A 20643-nucleotide genomic window follows, 5' to 3' on the forward strand; every position below is an offset into this window, starting at 1 on the left:
TATTTTAAGATGTTTGTTTTTAGATTACATGGCCAACTGACAGATGAGGAAGGAGGGAGGCTGCGTTCCTGTGAAAATACTTTTTTAAGTGACGATATGTCACAACAATTTGTCCAGACTCCTCAGGTCTGTTGTAAATTTATGTTCACAGTTACATTTATTCACTGCTTTTATCCAAAACAACATAAAAAGGGGCTTTTAAGTGCAGCAGATCATTTTACACTGCACAAAAACATTTGCAAGTCTGCAGTATGTTTTAAATGTTTTTTGTGTTTGGCCACATTCCATGCGTATTTCTGTACCAGATCCTATGCATGACGTTGTTCATAAACTACCATCAATCTGTTGCTGTCAGCCTGGCATATGCTGAATTACAGCTATAACTTTGACACATGGCCCTGAATTAGATATATCCTTTGCTCAGTGGATCTCAGGGAGCTATAATTCTTCCCATGGACTTTGACAGTCGCCCCCTAAAACTGTGAAAGTAAAATTTAATGACGCTTGATGAGAGCAGTTTTGAACTTTCAGATTTCTGCATGCACTATTCCTTACCCTAATTGTTGGGGAGTGTGTGTTCATTTGGAGGTTGGGGCCCCAGAGGGATGTACAGGACAAGAACAACACTGTTATTCATAGGCATTAGTTAATTTACTCACGTCTGCTATTTTGATCCCAGAATGCTTGAAACAGGAAACCGTCTTTGGTGGACTTCCTGGTGTTCCCTCAACCAGAGTTATCTGGCCAATAGGGTTAGAGAACAGTGAGTCACATGATCCGAGTCGATACTGTGTTTCTGTCACTCCACTGACACAACATACCTGTCTTGTTAAAAGGAGAGACTAGTGTCTGGGAGAGAAAGCCTTTTGTAGCATTCACTCAGTAGGAAAGAAGGTAAGCTGCTCTGCATACTATTTTTACGAACTAATGACATGCACTAATGCAAATATCATTCCTATTTATTTGTACAGAAATATGTACATATGCACAGTATGTCTTATGAAGGAGTTTCACTTCAGAGAATGAGGCTCCTCACCTCAAAGTATGTGTGAACTGATGTGTTTTACCCCAGCTTGACCCAGTTGTTTTTTAGCCACAGGTAAAGCATTCCTGGTCCAGCAGTTTCCCAGCTGTGAGTCTCAGAGCCATGAAGAAGACTGTGGTATACACCCACGTGCCTGGCAAGGAGAAAGAAGTTGATATTATCAACATCAAGGGCATCGAGGATATAGGATATGTCCAGCAGGAACCTATAGTAAGTGGTCCCCGTGGTGCCCATGGAGGTAGAGTGGTGGCATGGTGTCTAGAGTGGCACGGTGGCAGCATGTTGGGAATGGAATTCCTGGAATGGGTCCGGTACAGTGGAACCACTGTTGACAGTGGAAAATTCCTATTGATTCCCCCAAATTCTTATAGAGTTCCCACCTCAAAAATTCCTGTAATGTTGGAACTTTACTTGTGACTTTGTGTGAGACGACAAGTATAGAGCAGTGAGGGTATTGTCATTGTTTCTTTCTCGGTTTGACAACCTCTTTTTAGGCCCAATTAATTAGACAATGGATGTGTTGTACACACACATACACTTAAATACACACAGTAATGCCCTCTGTATAGAGTTTATACCAGTTGGCACACAGACAAAAGTTTACAGCATTAAATTTAAACATTGACATTAAACATCGGCTCTCTTGGCTCTCTTTCCCCTCTGTCCTTAGTTGAACTCTAATTGCAGTTACTGAATATGTTGGGGGTATTTCTGGACCCAGACAGTTGGGGCCTCATGTATAAACGTTGCGTACGCACAAAAAGCTTGCGTACGCTGGTTTTCACGCACACGGTGTGATGTGTGTATATTAGACTTATATGTTAGTTTTTCTATATAATGTTCTGTTTGTCTGTTTTGTTCAATCATTTGTCTTTATATTTTACTGTTGTCTTGTTTTGCTTGTCTTCAGACTTGTAAAGCGACTTTGGGTATTTAGAAAAGCGCTATAAAAAATGATTTATTATTATTATTATGTATAAAGATTTACTTGACGTGAGAATGTGCGGGCCGTCACGGAAACTTTTGAGCAGACGTGAGAATGTGCGGACCGTCCGCAAAGTCTTGTCTGGCTCTGTAACATGGCGAATTCTAACTGAAAAGTGCCGAAACTCACCAAACATTACAAAATAAAGTTTCCACTTACTGTCATACGTCTATGACGTTGACTATTCAGATCACACTTTCATTTTTTTTCTTCTTTTTTTTTTCATTAATGTGGATGATCACATCAAAATGCCAAAACCCAAACGGGAAATGATAGCTCTATATAGGCTACTGTTTAATCCGCCACCACTTAATAACTTCTGTCAAATTTGAGGGTGTCAAACGAACGACAAATTCACTAAGGAAATCATGCTGTTATGATGCGCCACCACTCGTTTCTTAATTTCGAGTTTTACATCGGACCTTTTCTTCTTAATTTCTGCCATGGTCCGGTTCTCCGAACCCACAGCATTTACGGCCCTTTAATAATAATAATTGTATTTGTAATGCACTTTATATTTAGCTAAATCTCAAAGTGCTACAGGTAAAAAAAGAAAGGGCGCATGCGCCTGACAGTTTTCTCCGCCGACTTTCTTATGTTGCTAATGCCTGATGACAGACCGACAAACAGGACACATTTTCTCGCCTCCACCTCTATTGTTAGAACCTAGATCTCAGTCTGTGAAATTGTTATTTTGTGTTTAGACATTTTAATTCAGACAAAGAAATGACCTCAGGAGCGTATTTATAGGCTATCTGCATCAGGGCCGGATCCAGTAGATGGTCCCCAAACCATCTACTACTGCCCCTGCGACAAGGGATATTAAACTCAAATGAATGCCCCAAATCCTATCCAGCATCACATCAAACCCAGGATATGTCATGGGTTTGGGTTAAGCCCCGAATGTGTATAACGTCTGGCTCCGTGCCTGATTAACACTCGGATCGTTAAACAGACTCAAAAATGATAACATAATGGTTATATAAAAACTTATACGACCCCCTTCCGTAATCATGATGCCCCTCCAGAAATGTTCACTGCCCCCCCAGTCAAAGCAGGCTGCATCCGGCCCTGATCTGCATATTCATTTATGGGAGGAGGCAAGGCGGGGTCAGTGGCTCGTTCACGTGCGGTCAATCTCACATTGATTGTGATTTATAAAGGAAAGGTGCGCAGGACCTGGCGTACGACCGGTTTTATACATGTGAATATTTCTGTGCGTAGGTACTTTTCGAGTTTTGGCCGTACGCCATCTTCTGGTATGAAAGCTGCGCAATCCTTTATACATGAGGCCCCTGGTCTGAAGGAAGTTTAGGGTAGACCTCAAAAGTGGGAGCTACCATAGGTCTTCCCACTGTGATGAAATAACCAGGCTGGGACAGGCCATGCTAACATGCTCATGTCCAGATCACAAAGATGTCCTCTTTTTCTGTGAACCGGGAAATGTGTTTGATCCCTGCTCATGTGAAGTCCTATGCTCACACAGGATTGGGATAAGGCTGCGGCATCAGATGAGGTAGAGGTTTTTCCAGTTTCTCCAATTTTAGAGGTGTTTCCAGCTGTCAAGTTTGAGTCCCTGGACTTCACTGAATTTATACACATTTTACGTGTCTGACGGATGATCTGGGATATGACCAAACGTCAGAACCCAGAAGTATCTCTCTCGATACAGAGATTAGACTTCAATCAGAGAAGTCTGATTTGTGAGACTAGATATGACCTCATCCTGAGAGCTGAGGAGTGCTGTGAAAACCACATCCTTATGTTCCCAGTGAGAAATGAACTTTGACCCTGCTTCCTGCTCGGAACAGACTGACACATGTTGTCCTCAGGGACAGCACTGGCTGCTGCTGTACAAGGGCCTGCATTTGTTAGCTTTGTATTTTTTTTACTCCTATAAAGCTATAATAAATTAGACCCTAGATGCTATTTTTTAGGGTAATGTAATATTAAAGGTTTTTTTTCTTGTTAAGTTCGCACTTCCCTTTCAGTATGCAACCCATTTGCTATTTTGTCATTCTGCGAAATTTAGTTGAGTTCATTCATAATTTCGTTTTTCTGTTAATTGTACTGATCTTTATGTCATCTTCCCTCAAGGTTTAAGGAGTCAATTGTAGTTTCAAGTGTGCATGCATGATCATTGGGTTGAAGATTTAGCTGAAGATCTAGGGACCCAAATGAAACATGTGTTTATGGTTGGGGTTTAGGTTAGGGTTAAGGTTAGGGTTGAGGATGGGGTTAGGGTAGGGGTAGAGTTTGTCATCAGGGTCAGGATTACATTAGAGTCCATTTGTCCGATGCCTTTTTTTTTTTTTTTTACTTTTAGTTCACTCATGAAGCCTGCAACTTCTGCCTTGTCCGAAATAACAAACTGTTCCCGCCCATTCATTCTCATATCCAAATGAGATGGGGGAATCGATTGTTTCTGAGAAGGATTCTGCATAAACAATATTTGTCCACATTTATATGTATTTGATGTTTTCTCCAGATAAATCCAAGACATTTTAGGGATCTCATCATTGTCTTGATCAGTCCAGCCTTTCCCCAAACGATTACTCGTAGATGCTTTCCAAGTATTAGAGGGACCTATCTGGTCCTGGTATTGTGTCAGTGACACATTTTAAGTGGTGCTTTTCCTGGTGGGATGGGATGTTCCCTGTCTGAGAGCCTCATCCTAAATGTTTGTGTAGCTTGTATATAGTTTACAAGTAAGGCTGTGACCCCTGCGTCATTAGTGCTCCCTTTCAGTGTCAAACAGAAGGCATGTTATTGCTGCTAATATGTAAGTAGAGATGAGAGAGGGCACCTTGAAGTAGTTTGGATCAAGGCTTTATAGTTCTGTCTAATTTTAGCTTGTGGCTTCTCAGACGGCGTCTCAAGTAACAAGACGATCCAGCAGGAAAGAGTTTGGGCTTAGTTAACTCTCATGGACACGAGAGGGAGGGAAAGAGAGAGCAAGGGAGAGAGAGGGAGAAAAAGAGAGGGAGGTAGAGTGAGATAGTGAGGGAAAGAGAGAGGGAGGACAGAGACAGAGTGAGGGAATGATAGAGGCAGCCAGAAAGATTGAGTTGTGTTTAATAGCATTAGTCTTGTGCGGTGTTCGCGAGTGATGGGAAGATGGCAGGAGAAGCAGAGCGGATCCCAGGGAGTCCTCTGTCTCAGAGCTCAGCCAGCAAGTCCCGGCACTTCCTCAAGGATGTGGTTTTTCATGGCAAATTTGAAGTGAGTGAAATGTCCGAGAAAGTTTGGGTGTGTGCGTGTGTATGCGTCTGTGTGGACAGTTGTGCGTATGTGTGTTTGTATATACAGTCAGTGGGTGTGCAAATACGTGTGAGTGTCTATGTGAGTTTGTATGCGTTTATGTGTGTGCATGTTTCTTATGTTTTAGAACATCAACACACAGTACATTGATGTGCTAAATAAGTCATGCTTTGTTTGTACAATATGTTATCTGTTTGCCAGAGGTTTACCATAATGTTTGTATAAGCTTAGTGGCCAAATGGTAGACCTCTACCTTCTATACAGTGATGAAGTCTACGTGATACGCAGGCATACACTGCTTCCCCCAAAAGTATTCCTAAATAGCCCACTATAAAATGAGCAGTGATACATGGGTGCGGGTATCACGAGGAGGTGGGGGGCTTGGTAGGTTGCCCACTACTTGTTATAGACTACACCACTGCTCCTATGCGCTATTTCCTCAGTTAACCTCAGCACTGACACACACATACACACACTCACTCCACTGAGACACAAACACCATGATCCACACTGAGACACAAACACAACATGGACACACTCCACTGACACATACAGACTACACTGACATACAGACCCCACTGACACATACAGACTCCACTGACACATACAGAATGCCCTGATACATACACTTCATTGAGGAACACACACACAAGGAGACACAGGCAGCCCTGACACACTGCTTCAGTGATGAAGGGCAGAGGGGAAGTTAGAGCATGCAGTCTGAACTCCATCATCTTATCACGTTCTTGACTAAGTCAGCTCATAAAAACACACAACTTGCTACATGCGGCCCTTGAACTTCTGAGAGAGGTTGCAGACCTCAACCACAAACGTTCTTTTCTTTTGAATCATTATATCCAGGGTGGGGGCTGTATTTCATGAGGGAATAGAAAATTGAGAACTCGTTAACAACATAACAGAAACACTGCATGTGCAGAGTCTGAAGCTCACGATTATCAACAGACTGCACAGTCCCATTGTGTTGCCCCCCGAGACCGTGATTGGAATAGCATGTCTGAGATTTCCCTAGCTCATCACATAGAGACAGAATGTGGAATTGTCAAATTAGGTCGTAGTGATTGGATCGAGTGTATGTGGGTCGGACCACTTTGCTACATATGGGACTAAAATAGAAAATCAGCTGGGTCGCTGTTAGGAAAACAGTCTGCAGGGATATTGGACAATATTATTGTAAGTGATAATACAGTACTGCCATTCAGAGTATGTTGATGTGGTAGACGGTATGGAGGCAGAGGGTGGTGGTTTGACCTCAATAATCCAGACCTGTAAGGATCACCGTCAGTCAGCTATGCTGTTGAAAACACAGCTTCAAATGTCCAAATGTTAAACATACACAGCCATATACTCATGACTCCACTCATACATGTTAGAGAAATTAAGGATGTAACCTTATGTATGGATCTAAATGACTAAATGTAAATGTTTTATACTGCATAAAAGGATACTAGTGTTCAGCATTCCTTGCGTGAACTTAACATATAACACTGTACAATCACACACAGACACTATAACACGCACACAAACTGAGCGCTCACAAACATACATACACACAATAGCACGCTTGTGTCAGCCTCTTTGTCGGGGTGAACATCTTGTATGAATTTGAATGTCTCTATATCAGACAAGTATTCCAGAAGTGTTCTAAACTAGCATGATCAAAATGATCTGATGTCAAACCAGCCGGATATTGATCTATTAGTAGATTGTAGATAAGCCCATCTCTCCTGGCATTCCAACCACGTGCCAGACTTAACCTGACAAAACCGGATCAGACACACAAATATGACTCACGTCACAAATAATCTTACAATTCATAATACATTATTAGCTACGTCATCTGAAACTAATCAAAGTGTCCAAGTAGCCATCAGAACTCAGGAAAATGACAAGAAGGAAACAGAGTGTCCAGGTAATGCTATGTTAATGAATAGTCCTGTGTTGATTTACGTATATAACACAGAAAACTGGATGAACTTAGACTGGTATTCTGAAACTTTTCCATCCTGCCTGCCTTGCTATTGGCCACAATACCCCTGCCCTCCCCCCCAAGGCACCAAAAAGCCCTATAAGCCACATGCAGGGGGACAAACACAGTTCCACCTTGACCTCCTCTAGCAGTCTCACTGGTCCCTCTCATCCCATGCGGTAAACCGCGCCCCTCACACACACACAACCCGCAGACACACACAAACACACACACATCCAGGCAGAGCCCCCAGCCTCTCTCATGCCCGTCCCTCCCCTCTGTCCCCAGCTCCTGAACTCACTCACACCAGAGCAGAACACACGATGCCAGCACGGACTGTACTTCCAGGACGGCGAGAGGAGAGTGGACTACATCCTTTCCTACCAGGTCAAAAAGCCCCACAGCTCGCATCGCCAGGCCTCCCGCCTCACAGACAACGCCCTCACACGCAGCCTGCGACGCGGCAGGGCACATGCGCCCTCGTCCTCCTCGTCTGGCACCCGCGGAGGAGGTGACCTCGAGGCTGGATCCCAGGACCAGAACCAGGACTGCCATGAGGATGATAAGAGGGTCAGGAGAGAAGAGTTTGAAGGCAACCTGAGAGAAATGGGTCTGGAGCTGGAGAAGGAGGAGGATGTAAGTTGGGTTTTCTGACCACCTGTTGTTTCTCTCCCCCCCCCCTCTCTTTCTCTTCATATTTTATTTTTCTCTTTCCTTTTTCCAACCTCATGTCTCTCCCTCTGTCTTTCTCTGTATTTCTCTTTCTCTCTCTCTTTCATCTATATATCTTGTTTTCTAATGCTCTTCATCTTTCTCTCTCTTCTCTCTCTGTCTCTCTCTCTGTCTCTCTATAATTTTTTTGGGACACACCCAACACCCAGTTGTTAACCCTCGTGCTGCCTTCGGGTCACATGACCCAAAGGTTCATAACGAACCATTGTTGTGTTTACCCAATTTTACCCAATACAAAAACAAATAAAAATAATTTTCTTTTAACCATTCCAATGTGGGGGGTCTGAGACAGCCCGACAGTTAAAAGAAAATGCTTCACTTTGTTTTTGTATGAGGTAAATTTGTCGCAATACGACGGTGGGTCACAATGACTGATGGGTCAGAATGACCCGAAGATAACACAAGGGTTAAAGTCAGTTTTTCCATGGGTGGGGGTGGAGTGGGCGGTTGTCCACTGCTAGCATTAGCTTGCCACTGCAAGAGATTGAGAGTGTGAGAGAGGCAGAGAGAGGGGGAGAGTGTACATTCCACTGCCACACCACTGCACCTCTGCCTCATTGTTCCCAGTCGGTGTGGTCTGATGAGCTGAGCTCAGCTAGTTTCCCTGGAGCCCCAACCTCAACACCTACACAAAAGATACATTGTGGTTTGGCACTGCACTAGCTGAAACCAGCCTATAGTGGTGTAGAGGGGGTGGGGTAACCTTTTAACCTGGCCACAGACACGGGTGTGTGTGCTGGCTTCAGTCATCACAGAAATCTATCGTTGATTATGTAGTTTATTTTATACTCCCACAATTGTTTTTGTGAAGCACTTTAGCATTTAAAATTCTTAAATGTTCAGTTCCCAGTATCTTTAACATATTTTTAAATGTTGTTTGTTTATGGATTTAAAAAAAATAATATATATATATATATATATTATGACCAAGAAAAAAACATTTTATATGTTGTAAAACCAACCACCTATCATCCTACCATGTTGTTGATGTCCTGACTGGCCCAGTGAGAAATAATCGGAGACCATCCAAGAATTCCAAGTGCTGAGGATGGCAAGATGTCAGCTGCCAGTAGGGATCTCTTTACATAGGAGGCAAGGAGGCAGGAAGGAGGTAGGTGGGAGGCAGGTTGGAGGCAAGGAGGGAGACAGGGAGGAGGGCAGAAGGCAAGCAGGAGACAGAGGGAGGCAGACAGGCAGGCAGAGAAGCAGGCAGGGAGGCAAACAGACAGACACAGCCTGGGAGGGAGGGTGAAAGCAGCTATTAAGAAGTGTCATCCTGGCCCAGTCCCACCCCTGTCAAAGCCAGTCATAGAGTTAGAACTCTACCCTCCCCCACACACCAGTCCCCACAGATCTTGGGAACTGGCCTGGTTCACAAAACAAAATGGTTGACAAGGAAATATGACAGAGAGTTGGCTAGGAAATCACCACTGACTTGATAAAAAATTATGTGTATGCATTGGACTTATGAGTTCTGTGGGCTGTATAATACATGTGTGTATGGCACTTGCTTCTAGACCTGGCAAACCATGTAGTGCCAGATGGAAGATCACTCAGAAAACATTCACCCCCACTGCAATCTTGGAGCAGCATGTCTACACTCACAAACACACTTGCACGCTTACATGCTTACACACAAACACTCACTCGATCTTAAACGAACACACTCACACACATATTGTTGCATCTTGTTTCATCTTATTGAGATTCAACCACCTCTGCAACCCAGCGTTTTCTCGGCCCATCAGGTTTGTATAGTTACATTCCCCTGGGGAGGAGAACACAGGGTTGAATCTACTCGGATATTGTCTCTCATTGGAGGACCACAGGGAGTTATGGCAGGCTATTTGATGGTTTCCTCCAGGGCCGGAGTTTATTTTATCGAATTCTACATTAGCAAAACACAAAAAAGTGGCTTCGTCCCAAGATCTCTACAGACAGTGCAGCTAATTTAATGCTCAACACTTGAACGGGGGCTTATTACTTGAAAGAGGAATTATTTACTGTGTCGTTTCAGTTACACTATCAGGGCTTGGAAATACTGTGACTTGCTAAAGTAGGCAAATGACTAATAGAAAATAACATTTCATAATAATTTCAGTAAATCAAGCAGCGCTGCAAGAAATGTTGTATACAGCTAGTAAACTAACGTTAGCGAGCATCGCTAACGACATGGCTAACTCAACTTCGGTAGGCTATCCTCAGTATTTGAAAGCTAGCTAAACTTATACTATATCTAAAATAATTTTGTAGATCAAACAATGGATTTTGCCACTAAATGTTGGCGTTAACTTTTTTATTTTTTCTACAACTCCCCTTTCTACCCGGCAGAGGCTGATTTACCAAGGGATCCTTTTAAACAGTGGTTCTCAAAGTGGGGGTCGCGAGATGATTTCCAGAAAACAAGGAACATTTTAAAACAACTAGAAATAGCATATTTTTAACCAGTTAAAAATAGTAGTTAAATTAATGCATGCAAATAAAAAATCTGTCAGCCTTTTGATTTTCCATTCACTGTAAGTACGGCAAACCATCTGCCATCCGACCAGGAAGACGCATTAGTTGAACTGTCAAGCGACCGAACGTTATAGGCAGCGTTCTCAGCCAAGACACTGGCTGAGCTTTGGATTTCAGTGGAGAGGGAATACCCATGGCCGCGGGAACTAGGGGTACTGAGGGTGCTGCAGCACCCCCTGACAGCACGAGAATTTAAAATAATATGACTTGAAAATCCACCACCGCGGCACAGCCCCGCAGTAGGGGACTGGCCATCGGGAGGACCGGGAGAAGAATAACGATGGAAAACCAGGCTAAGAAACGTAAGGGTGGGGCTGAAAAATTAATAGACAAAGGTTTTACCAATTGAAAGACGTCTATGTTTATTTTACACAAAGCTCAAAAACTATTCTGCGCTCAAATAAAGGCCAAAAAATGCGCGCGCTGGCATTAACTATCGAATTCCCGAACTAGCATCACATCAAACATAGAATGTGCATGCATTAGCAGGTATTAGCTGTGGTGGCGTATATGGGTGCCGGTTCTGGTGGGCCGGTCTGGATCAAAGTCCAGGGCCTATTTTTACTCCCACGTATATGTAAACCACCTCCATGGATGCGGGGGTCGCGAGTCACTGGCACCATTATTTTAGTGGTCGTGGGCTGAAATGTTTGGGAACCCCTGCTTTAAAAGGTGTATACTTTACAGTTGAATATTAGCTGATTTTTAACCGATACAAATGCTGCTAATGCTTGCTAGGTACACAGCTGCCGACGCTAGCTAGCTAACGTTAACACAAAAAATATAACGCTATATATAAAATTATCTTTACCCGGACAAGTGACTTTTGTGCATGGACAAGTGAACGTCAATGTAGGTCTACTTGTCCAAAGGACAAGTGCCTCAAAAAGTTAATGAAGCCCTGCTTCTATTTCTAGATCTAGATAAGTTTTCCGGTACTTATCTGAACTAACGACATGATCACTGTCACTGGATATAAAGAAAACGTTGACTTGGTGCTAATCACTGACAGTAAAAAAAATATGTGTCGTTATTGTATGCACTGCTGTTCGTAGACTAGCTCCAGCGCTCGTTGCTGCGTTGTTAACCCTTGTGTTATCTTCGGGTCATTCTGACCCATCAGTCATTGTGACCCACCGTCGTATTGCGACAAATTTACCGCATACAAAGACAAAGTGAAGCATTTTCTTTTAACAGCTAGGCTGTCTCAGACCCCCCACATTGCGATGGTTAAAAGAAAATTATTTTAATTTGTTTTTGTATTGGGTAAAATTGGGTAAACACAACGATGGTTCGTTATGAACCTTTGGGTCATGTGACCCGAAGGCAGCACGAGGGTTAAATGATAACAACTCACCAGGACACTTTACCAACTCTCCACTCATTCTCCAATTGGCTTTGCCGGCCACCAGTTCTCGGCAATTCCTCATTCGCCCTCCCACGTCTGACAGTCGCTCTCTTTCTCTTTATCTATCTCTTAGGGGAGGTCATTCTCCCTAAAACTTGAACGATATACGTATCCTTTTCTTTTGTTCATATCGTATTTATAAAACAACATTTAAAAAAATGTATACGTCTCAAATACGCTTTTAAGAGAAATCTTTAGAATTGGTTAGTAATTTTCTCAAGTGTATGCACAGTATTAAATATATTGATGCTGATTAAGACTCCTGTTGTGAAACTGTAGGGGGTTAAATATTGGCCAAACAACCAAAACTAATTCCCCTATGGTTTAAAGGAAGATGGGAAACTAAACAGTGACATGAACCAAATTATGTCAATTCCAATGGAATTAATTGACTCTATGGGTTAAATCAGAGCAAGAATGGTCAAAGTAAGGTTTCACACTTGTAAAGCGACTTTGGGTATTTAGAAAAGCGCTATAAAAAAATGAATTATTATTATTATAAGGTTAAAATGAAATAAACATTTAATAACATTGCAAATGAATGCAATCAATTACAAGGCAAGCATGTTACAAAATGAAGGTTAACTCTGACTTATATACGCTACCATGATTATTGTAAACCAGAGATAGAAAGCAAGATGTGAGGAAGGAGAAGGAGTACAAGGACAAGCCAGAGCTGAGGAGGTCTCAGGAGATCAATAATCCACAGAACAATGCTTTGCAATTCCTTTTATACACAAGAACAACCAATCAGACCAAATCTTGACCCACTCTTATCAATATATTAGCAATTATAAAGCAAGGCTACAGTAAGTTACACAATGGGGTGTGAGAGCCATCAAGTTGAGACCCTGTCGAGCAACCCCAGATTTTAGCATATGAGAGGTGGGGGCAGGTTGACACTCAGCCTTACAAAACTCCTGTTTACACACACTAAAGTTTGTTGCTCCAGATGATTAAGCCTACAGTGTATGTATTTACTGTACATGCAATCAAAGAGTATCATGTCTACAGATATGTGAACAATAAAGTTAAGCAGAGAAACTGTTGTGTCTTTGATCCAGAGCAGGACTCCTGGTATTGGCTTTGTGAAGATCCATGCTCCTTGGAACATCTTGTGTCGCGAGGCGGAATTCATGAAGCTAAAGATGCCCACGAAAAAAGTATGTTGAAAATAAGCTTATAACAAACCTCTTACCCGTTACTGCTGCCATAGTCCCAAATGATCAAAATGCGTGAGCTGGGACATGAGTACAGCTCAGAGGTGGAGTCTTTGACTACAGATCAAGAGGTTTCTGGTTTAAATTCCCCCTGAATGTCTCTTTGGGCAAATGGATCTGTTAAATGCATATGGTTGCCTTCAGTAGTATTTGGTTCTGCATATGGTATTTGATAATGTTGATAGTACAGTATTTGGTGCTGTATGCAGCTTCATGTCTTCCTCATCTCGATGTTGTCGTTGTTGTGTAGGTGTATGAGATAAAGCAAGGCAGCAGTGTGTTGGAGAAGATCAACACGTTGATCAGCAAGGCCTCTGAACCTCTACACCCCAATGTAGACGAGACCCAGACACACAACATCAAGCACCTGTCCTACACCTTCTCCAGGGAAAAGCAACACCTGTGAGTGGGCTTAATATGTATTTTTATAATTATTGTTATTATTTATGTTAGTAGTAGTAGTAGGAGTAGTATGTGTATTATTTGTGTTTTTCATAATAATATTATATCATGGTCATATGGATGGATATCAGGGCCCCGTTCGTCGTAAGGGTTGAAGCTAAGTTAATCAATTGTCCCTTTAGCCCGTCAACATTAGCGAGATGAGTGAGAACAGCAAATATTGGTTCGTCAACGGCTGATCCGCATCCAAATCATGTGGTTAATTTCAATCAGGCTAAACTTATCAGGGAAATTGCACGTGCACGTCCTACTTCAAAAGGCAGGAAAGGTCGATCACCAAAACCGTGATTTTCTAACGGTATGATGGCGGAAAAGACCAAAGAGAGAGCGGTGATAGGCTATTCTCGCCATCCGAGCAAACTATTATAATGAGTCTCTAGACAATATATTATCATGGCTAAGTCAAACACCGCCACCGCTGCCAGAGCAAGACAAGCAGCTTGGGAAAAAATTGCCGATAAGCTAAATGCGAAAGTTTTGGGGAAATGTATAGGCTCATCTTAAGTGCCTCATTACCCCAATTAATCAGATCACATGTCTTTAATTGTGCCTGCTGGTATAGGCTTAATGGAAATCGAATGAGATCTTGCTAGCGAAAATAATGATCTCCACTCTTTCAGAATAAGTAGGCTAAATAAAAACAAGGCCAAAGAGTATCTAATTGATACGAATTCATAGACAATTATGAGGATATATGTGGGCTACTGCGCTTATATCATGTACTATATATGTGTATATGCATGTAGGCATATGTGTAAATCCCTCTTTGATGTCATTGACTGGGACATGACCAGGGAATATGATGAATTGATTCATCAGCTGGTTAAGCGCCAAGTACACTTTTCTTACAGCAACGCATGCTGCGGCTTTGCCAATGTTTTCTGCATCGCCTATACTGTATAAAAATGTAGCCTATAGCCTACCTGACGCAAAAAAACCTCAAGGCTATGCAGTCTGAAGCAGTTAAAGTTTCAAGTAGCTTTATTGTCAATTTCTTCACATGTCAAGACATAAAAAGGAATCGATATGACGTTTCAGACTCTCCCACAGTGAAACATATAAAAAGCACAGGCACAACAAATAAGACAAGACATTTCGTAAAACATAGCGTTACATATTCACATACAGCAGCATAAGCTCATAATAAAGCATAAAGCTTGCTGCAGCGTGTGATATTTGCAATGTACGGCCCGAGAAGGTCTTGCAAATAAATGAGTCCATGTCGGCTGAATCGATATCGCTCAAACAAGAACTCATCCGTGTGAAATAAAGGATCTAATTGGCAATCGCGAAGAACTCTATTGGTATGGAAAGCTAATCGAACTAAAATATAGCTCCTTGGTAGCCTGGCTGCCAGCCCAACTTCGTCCCGCCCACAAAAAAATTTGGTCGGGAAGTTGGGTCTGGAGGGTCTCGTATTGGGGACAACTACAGAAAACCAGAATCTGGGCGGACCAATGAAATTGCCAGGGCGGGCTTTATACGATGATGGACAGATGATCAACAGTAACGTAATCACCCACGTCACAAAAGAGCGCTTAAGTTGAATTTGTTTTGAACAAACATGGCTACCGCTGGAGATCTGGGATGTTATGATTCTGCCATTGAGTCTGTTTTAGAAGACATCGACAGCGCATTAATTTTGAAAGAGGAACAGAGAAACGCAATCAAGGCATTTGTCGATGGAAAATATGTTCTTGCCGTCCTTCCTACGGGATTCGGTCAAAGTTAACATACTACGTTGCTCTGATTGGTTGTAGATCTATTCAATTGAGCGAAGAGGCATTTGTTTTCCAGGTTCGTTTGAAACACGCCCCATAGTCACAGCCCAACGGCGAGTTCTCAGACTCATATTCTGACTAGAATTATGAGTATGACAACGTCAGGCTAGGTCCTTGGTCAACTGGGTCTCTCAAAAAGGGAGCTGCCATGTTATTTTCTGGGGGTGTGGCAAGCTTATCCAGCTACACTTACGTTAGCCTGCTCTGGAGCAGGTTAGTGCTAATTGATGTTACTATGGTGATTTATCGAAAGTTGCTTCCACGAACCAAAAAGAGGGGCGTTTTTTATCTTAGCCTGAAAATTAGCTCGCTAAACCGCTTAGCGAGCTACGACGAATACCCCCCAGAACACAATATGCATATGTTTAGATTTAGTTTCTGCTTTAGTTCTTCTTGCCTGAAGCAGCATTAGATACACGTCCAACTGGTGGCATATGGTTTCCAACATATGGCATATTCCTGATGACGCACATTGAGGATAGAAGAAAGCCCTCATATTCTCTGATTAATTTATGTTTTTGAATGTCAACCAAAGTACTGGAAGGCTGGTAACTTCCCACCATCTTGAAATTGTTGTCATATCAGTGGATAGTGAAGTATCAAGGAATACTATCAAGTATTTATTGAAGAGGAAAACAGCATACATAATGGTACATACAATTTCCTGAAAAGAGGGACAGAGATGGGGGGGGGGGGTCAGTGGTTTGTCAGATTGTGACCATGGTTGTGTAACTCCTCCAGGAAGGGGCAGACCAGATTACACACACGTTCTATCCCTGAAGTCCAAATCAAATAAACCCAACATCTCCATGTTATGTTTAATGTTCAAAACAAAGACTTATCGCCTCATCTAGCAGAACGTCAGTATTTATGGAAAGCAGAAGCTTTAACAGGGTTGTGAGGGTATGCCATCGTGGTTGTTGTGCTATTATATTGAAAGATTGGATGGAGAGGGTAATCTCAGTGCTCTATGCTATGACCACATGCTACTCCATCCCTGGTGCAAAATAATCTCCTGCTCCATACCTAGTGTACTAATAGGACTTGAGAGCCTCTCTAGATGTTTTTCAGTACCTCTCAATGGGATAAAAGCTCCTGCCACAGTGTTTATCATCTGCTGATCTAACGCTAGATTGTCTGTGTTCACCAACTCAAACTCTGCTCTTTTTCTTTCTTTCTTTCTTTCTTTTTTTCTGGCTTTTGTCAAAAGGTTTGATCTGTCCGACAGAGACTCCTTCTTTGACAGTAAAACAAGAAGTTCCATTGTAAGTACTGCACCTCTCTTTAAAGACCTCGCTTTACTCTAAATATCCACAGTTGCAGACATTAAGTAACACACTGTTAACTTTGTCTATAGAAAGTTTTATGAGTGTTTTCAATCCAAAGCCACAGTTCATAGAAAATCTGATGTCCTGTAGTAACGACTATTTAGACGTAAGTCTAGCCCTGTTGGCCATGTAGGTAATGTCCAGGGGCCGTATTCACAATACATCTGAAGACAAAAAATAGCTCCTAGCTTGCCCATTAAGGAGAAACTCTTTAAAATAAATTGTCAGTCCTAATTTTAGGACTCCTAATTTCCAACTCTATGAGTATTTCACAAAGCGTTTTAGTGCTAAAACCAGCCCCTAAATCTGTCAAAGGTTAGGGGTGGTCAAGAAGACTTCTAAGTCACTAAGACCAAATCACAAACAACCCTAAAATGTCTGTTGCTGGCAAGCCACCTGGGAATGTAAACATTTTTGAAACATTTTGTGACATTGAGCTTTTTAAAAGGTATTGTCGGGTATCAGCGCTTGACATTAAAATCTTTGCTCACCAGCCACTGTGGCTAGTGGTTTTCCAAAGTTACTAGCCACTCAGTAATTTCATTAGCCACAATTTTGTTGTTGGGAAATTAAGTTTTATTTGATTAAAGTTGACTACGGTTTGCTACAACAAGAGTTGTCAGCCCTGCTACAATAAAAAATATAGAGAGAGAGATATATAGAATTCCACCCGCCAAAATGGCTAGTGAGACTGACTGCTTTACCCGCCACAGCCGAATTCTACCCGCATTTGGCGGGTGGGCGGGTGCTAATGTCATGCCCTGTCGGGTATTATGATTGTAGTAGAGTTGTCAGGGATTCAGTCACTTATAGAAACAACCCAGTGACACCGGAGGTAAAGGTTGACAACTCTACACTACTTGGCCACAGGGAAAATGCAGCTATGCTTTTTGCTAGCCTAACATTGCATCAAACAAAATGCCCTCTGCATACCCCACGTCAACAATTCATATAGCTGCCTTGATGCATATTCGCTATTTGTTTGTGAGATGCACATGTAAGAGAATGACAAGTAGCTTAACATATAGTTGTTTAATTAATGACGCAACCCAGGGCCCCAGACTAACTTTTTGCCTTGGTTGCACTGGTGCGCCTAACTTTTTTATTTAGGTGCACCCAAATTTTTCCTTGCGTCGCCACAATTTCACCTTTTTATCACGCTCCATATACATTTATATATTATGTAAATGATCTTAAACAAGAATAAGGTGTAGGTAAATACTTTTTTTATTTGAAGCACAATTATACTGTATATAAAATGATTTTTTTTTAAGTGCTTCACTGAGCTGCCAAACTAAAACATTTTAAGCAAAATAAAATATTTCAAAATAGTTTCCCTGAACTGAGACCTAACATTTCATGGCTCAAAGTCTTATAGCGGGCCCCCCCTTGCTGTCGCATGCCCTTCAGATGGCCAACACCTGTAATTTGGCCTTCTTGCTCTTTGACTTTGGCTAAACCAGCTTGCCACACTCTCCCTAGCATCAAGATCCGAGCTCCATGGGTTAGCTCCATGGCCCAGCTTCGTAACTCAGGGGTGGGCAATTAATTTTTACAAGGGGCCACATGAGAAACCTGAAATGTGTTGGAGGGCCGCATCAACGATAACTTGAACTTAATTCTGCTCACTATTCATTTTCTCCCATTGTAACAAGCAGTAAAGTATATATTTTGATTAGCTGCTACTGGTTATCAGAAGAATAAGGATATTCTGTAAATATTTATATAAATATTTTAAATGTTGGTGTAGGTCAAATAGGAAAAGACTATAGAAGTAATAAACAGTAAAAACAAAAACAACCATTACATCAGTGTTTCATTTTATTTGTAACTAGTTAATCGTCACAAACACTGAAAAGTTGTTTTGCAGTATCTTAAAGATATGCAATTGATCAACTTAATATAAAAAGCAATACTTTTTAAAGTTCATTTTGTTCTGTGAGAGAAATCCAGTGGGCTTGAACAAGTGCATCTAAATCTGGTTGAATGTCTGAGGTGGATATGCGAAGGACAGCTGACAGGTGATGATCAGGGTCTGCAGCTCAACTAGCAAACCATCAGCGGCCTGCACCCACTGAAACAGTCAAGTTCTTATTATGTCCGCGTTAGTTTCTTTCTTTAGTCCCTTAGTGCCGATTCAAATCCTTCAACACAGCGACCTGTTCTCCACAAACTAAGAACACAGCTTTGACTTTGACCTCAGTAAACAAATACTTCCAAATAAGTCCATGTCTTGTTAAAAACTCTACATTCTGTATCAACCTATCGTTTTTCATTTTTGAGGGCTAACCAGTGTAACGGAGTGAGAACCGTGAAACTCACTCCTCAGGTATGTAAGAGGCCACCCGCGTCAAAGAAGAGCTAGCTTTTCTTTGGCGTAGTTGGTAGTGGTCGCGCTTGGCAAGTCGGAGGCCGAGCGTTCGAATCCCTTGAGTGGCGATCTACCTAGTCAGACGGAGCGTGGCTACGGCTCTTACAGACCCGTCACACCAACAGCTACTATCCTGTCGGAGAGGTTGCGCAAGCGCACATATGTAAATCGCCTGATCACTGTAGTCTTTCAGGACTACATATTTACTACCGCTCAACACATTTATTTATTTTTAATTTTTGATTTACCTAACGAGGGCCGGATTGGGACAATCCGTGGGCCAGTTGTGGCCCGCGGGCTGTACAATGCCCAGGTCTGCCATAACTGATTCTCTGGTGCTCAGGTCGTAATTTCAATCACACAGCACGGAGCAGTGTCGGCCTACAGGAATATCTGGACCACAGCCAATCAGAGGCAAAGACCCGCCCCATCTCTGTCTCTGATTGGTTTAGACCACAATATGATCCAACCATGAGTGTGAGTTCCGTCAAACGAGAACAAACGCTTCGTTCGTGGAGAGGCAGCAGATGCGAGGAGGTTAGGTGCACCGGTGCGACCAAGGAAACATTTTTTACCAAATTGGTCGCACTCTAGAGCCCTGCAACCTACAATTGAATATCTTTATTTGAATATGGCAAAATCTTTATTTTCAAAACCTTGCAAATTGCAAAAAAAAAACCTTGTTCTACAATATTTCTATGATGAAATCATATACAGAGATCCATCCCCTATTAGCAAATCACTGTGGGCATAGTAATGTTAACATCATCCATAGCAACAAGATCAACCCCGCCCTTTGTCTTAGTTTAAGACTCCCCCCCATTCTTTAGTAAAAGTTGGTCTCATATTTTGTGAATATGTTTTAGGAGGAACTTTTACTGCTTTTTAGGAGATCTCTTAGTGGTAATATTAAATGTTTTGTGAATACGGGTGGTTCTGCTCTGTTTAATCTGCTCTCCTCTCTTGTATATATATCAGGTTTTTGAAGTATTAAAACGTACAAAATGCACCAAGGCCAAGTATAGTATGGGTAAGTCAAACCGTGAGTTTGTCTTTGTAATATCTTGTTGTATTGGTGTGTGTGTGTGCACTTGTCAATAGATAGGAATCTCTGTGGGACATGATGAGGACCCCCCCTTTAGACCGCCCTGGGTCATAAACTGAGACTCAAACTGATTTGAGACATGTCAGTTATCACCCACGCCAGCAATGCCTGCCCTCCTTGAAAGGCAGCATGTTTACATTACAGCGCTCAACAGTCTCTACGGGTCTCCACAGTGTAGTCTGTAGAATGACCCCACCCCCATTTGATCTGGTATAGCTTAGTGGTAGAGCATTTTGCCCCCCAACCCCCCTGCCCCCCTCCCCCTGTGAAGTATCTGCTAAATGAACATATGATGTGGTGTTTAACCCCTCTGTACGCGGTTCCTTCCTTCAGGCATCACCAGTCTGCTAGGCCGCGGAGTCTACACTGCAGCTTACCCTCTGCATGATGTGAGTACAACACAGCCTGACCACACTAACCTCAAAAGAGATGCACTTCTGA

At 42.3% G+C, this 20643-nt stretch overlaps 1 protein-coding gene across 4 annotated transcripts in view; it reads left to right on the forward strand.

The window, feature by feature from the left end:
* The first annotated feature begins 251 nt into the window (after positions 1-251).
* Positions 252-20643, forward strand: part of LOC134021066 (anoctamin-1-like) — a 54385-nt gene continuing 33993 nt past the window's right edge. For 2 of the 4 annotated variants that reach the window (XM_062461522.1, XM_062461520.1), the window contains exons 1-8: positions 252-894; positions 1094-1255; positions 7567-7914; positions 13000-13098; positions 13406-13557; positions 16609-16663; positions 20076-20127; positions 20536-20591. In XM_062461522.1, the coding sequence (XP_062317506.1) occupies positions 1148-1255; positions 7567-7914; positions 13000-13098; positions 13406-13557; positions 16609-16663; positions 20076-20127; positions 20536-20591 (870 nt within the window). In that variant the 5' untranslated portion in view covers positions 252-894; positions 1094-1147. Of the gene's footprint in view, positions 895-1093; positions 1256-5013; positions 5253-7566; positions 7915-12999; positions 13099-13405; positions 13558-16608; positions 16664-20075; positions 20128-20535; positions 20592-20643 lie in introns of those variants that run through there. The other 2 variants (XM_062461523.1, XM_062461521.1) reach the window with 2 other exon arrangements.

This window comes from Osmerus eperlanus, chromosome 5, assembly GCF_963692335.1.
Source record: "Osmerus eperlanus chromosome 5, fOsmEpe2.1, whole genome shotgun sequence".
Lineage (NCBI taxonomy): Eukaryota > Metazoa > Chordata > Actinopteri > Osmeriformes > Osmeridae > Osmerus > Osmerus eperlanus.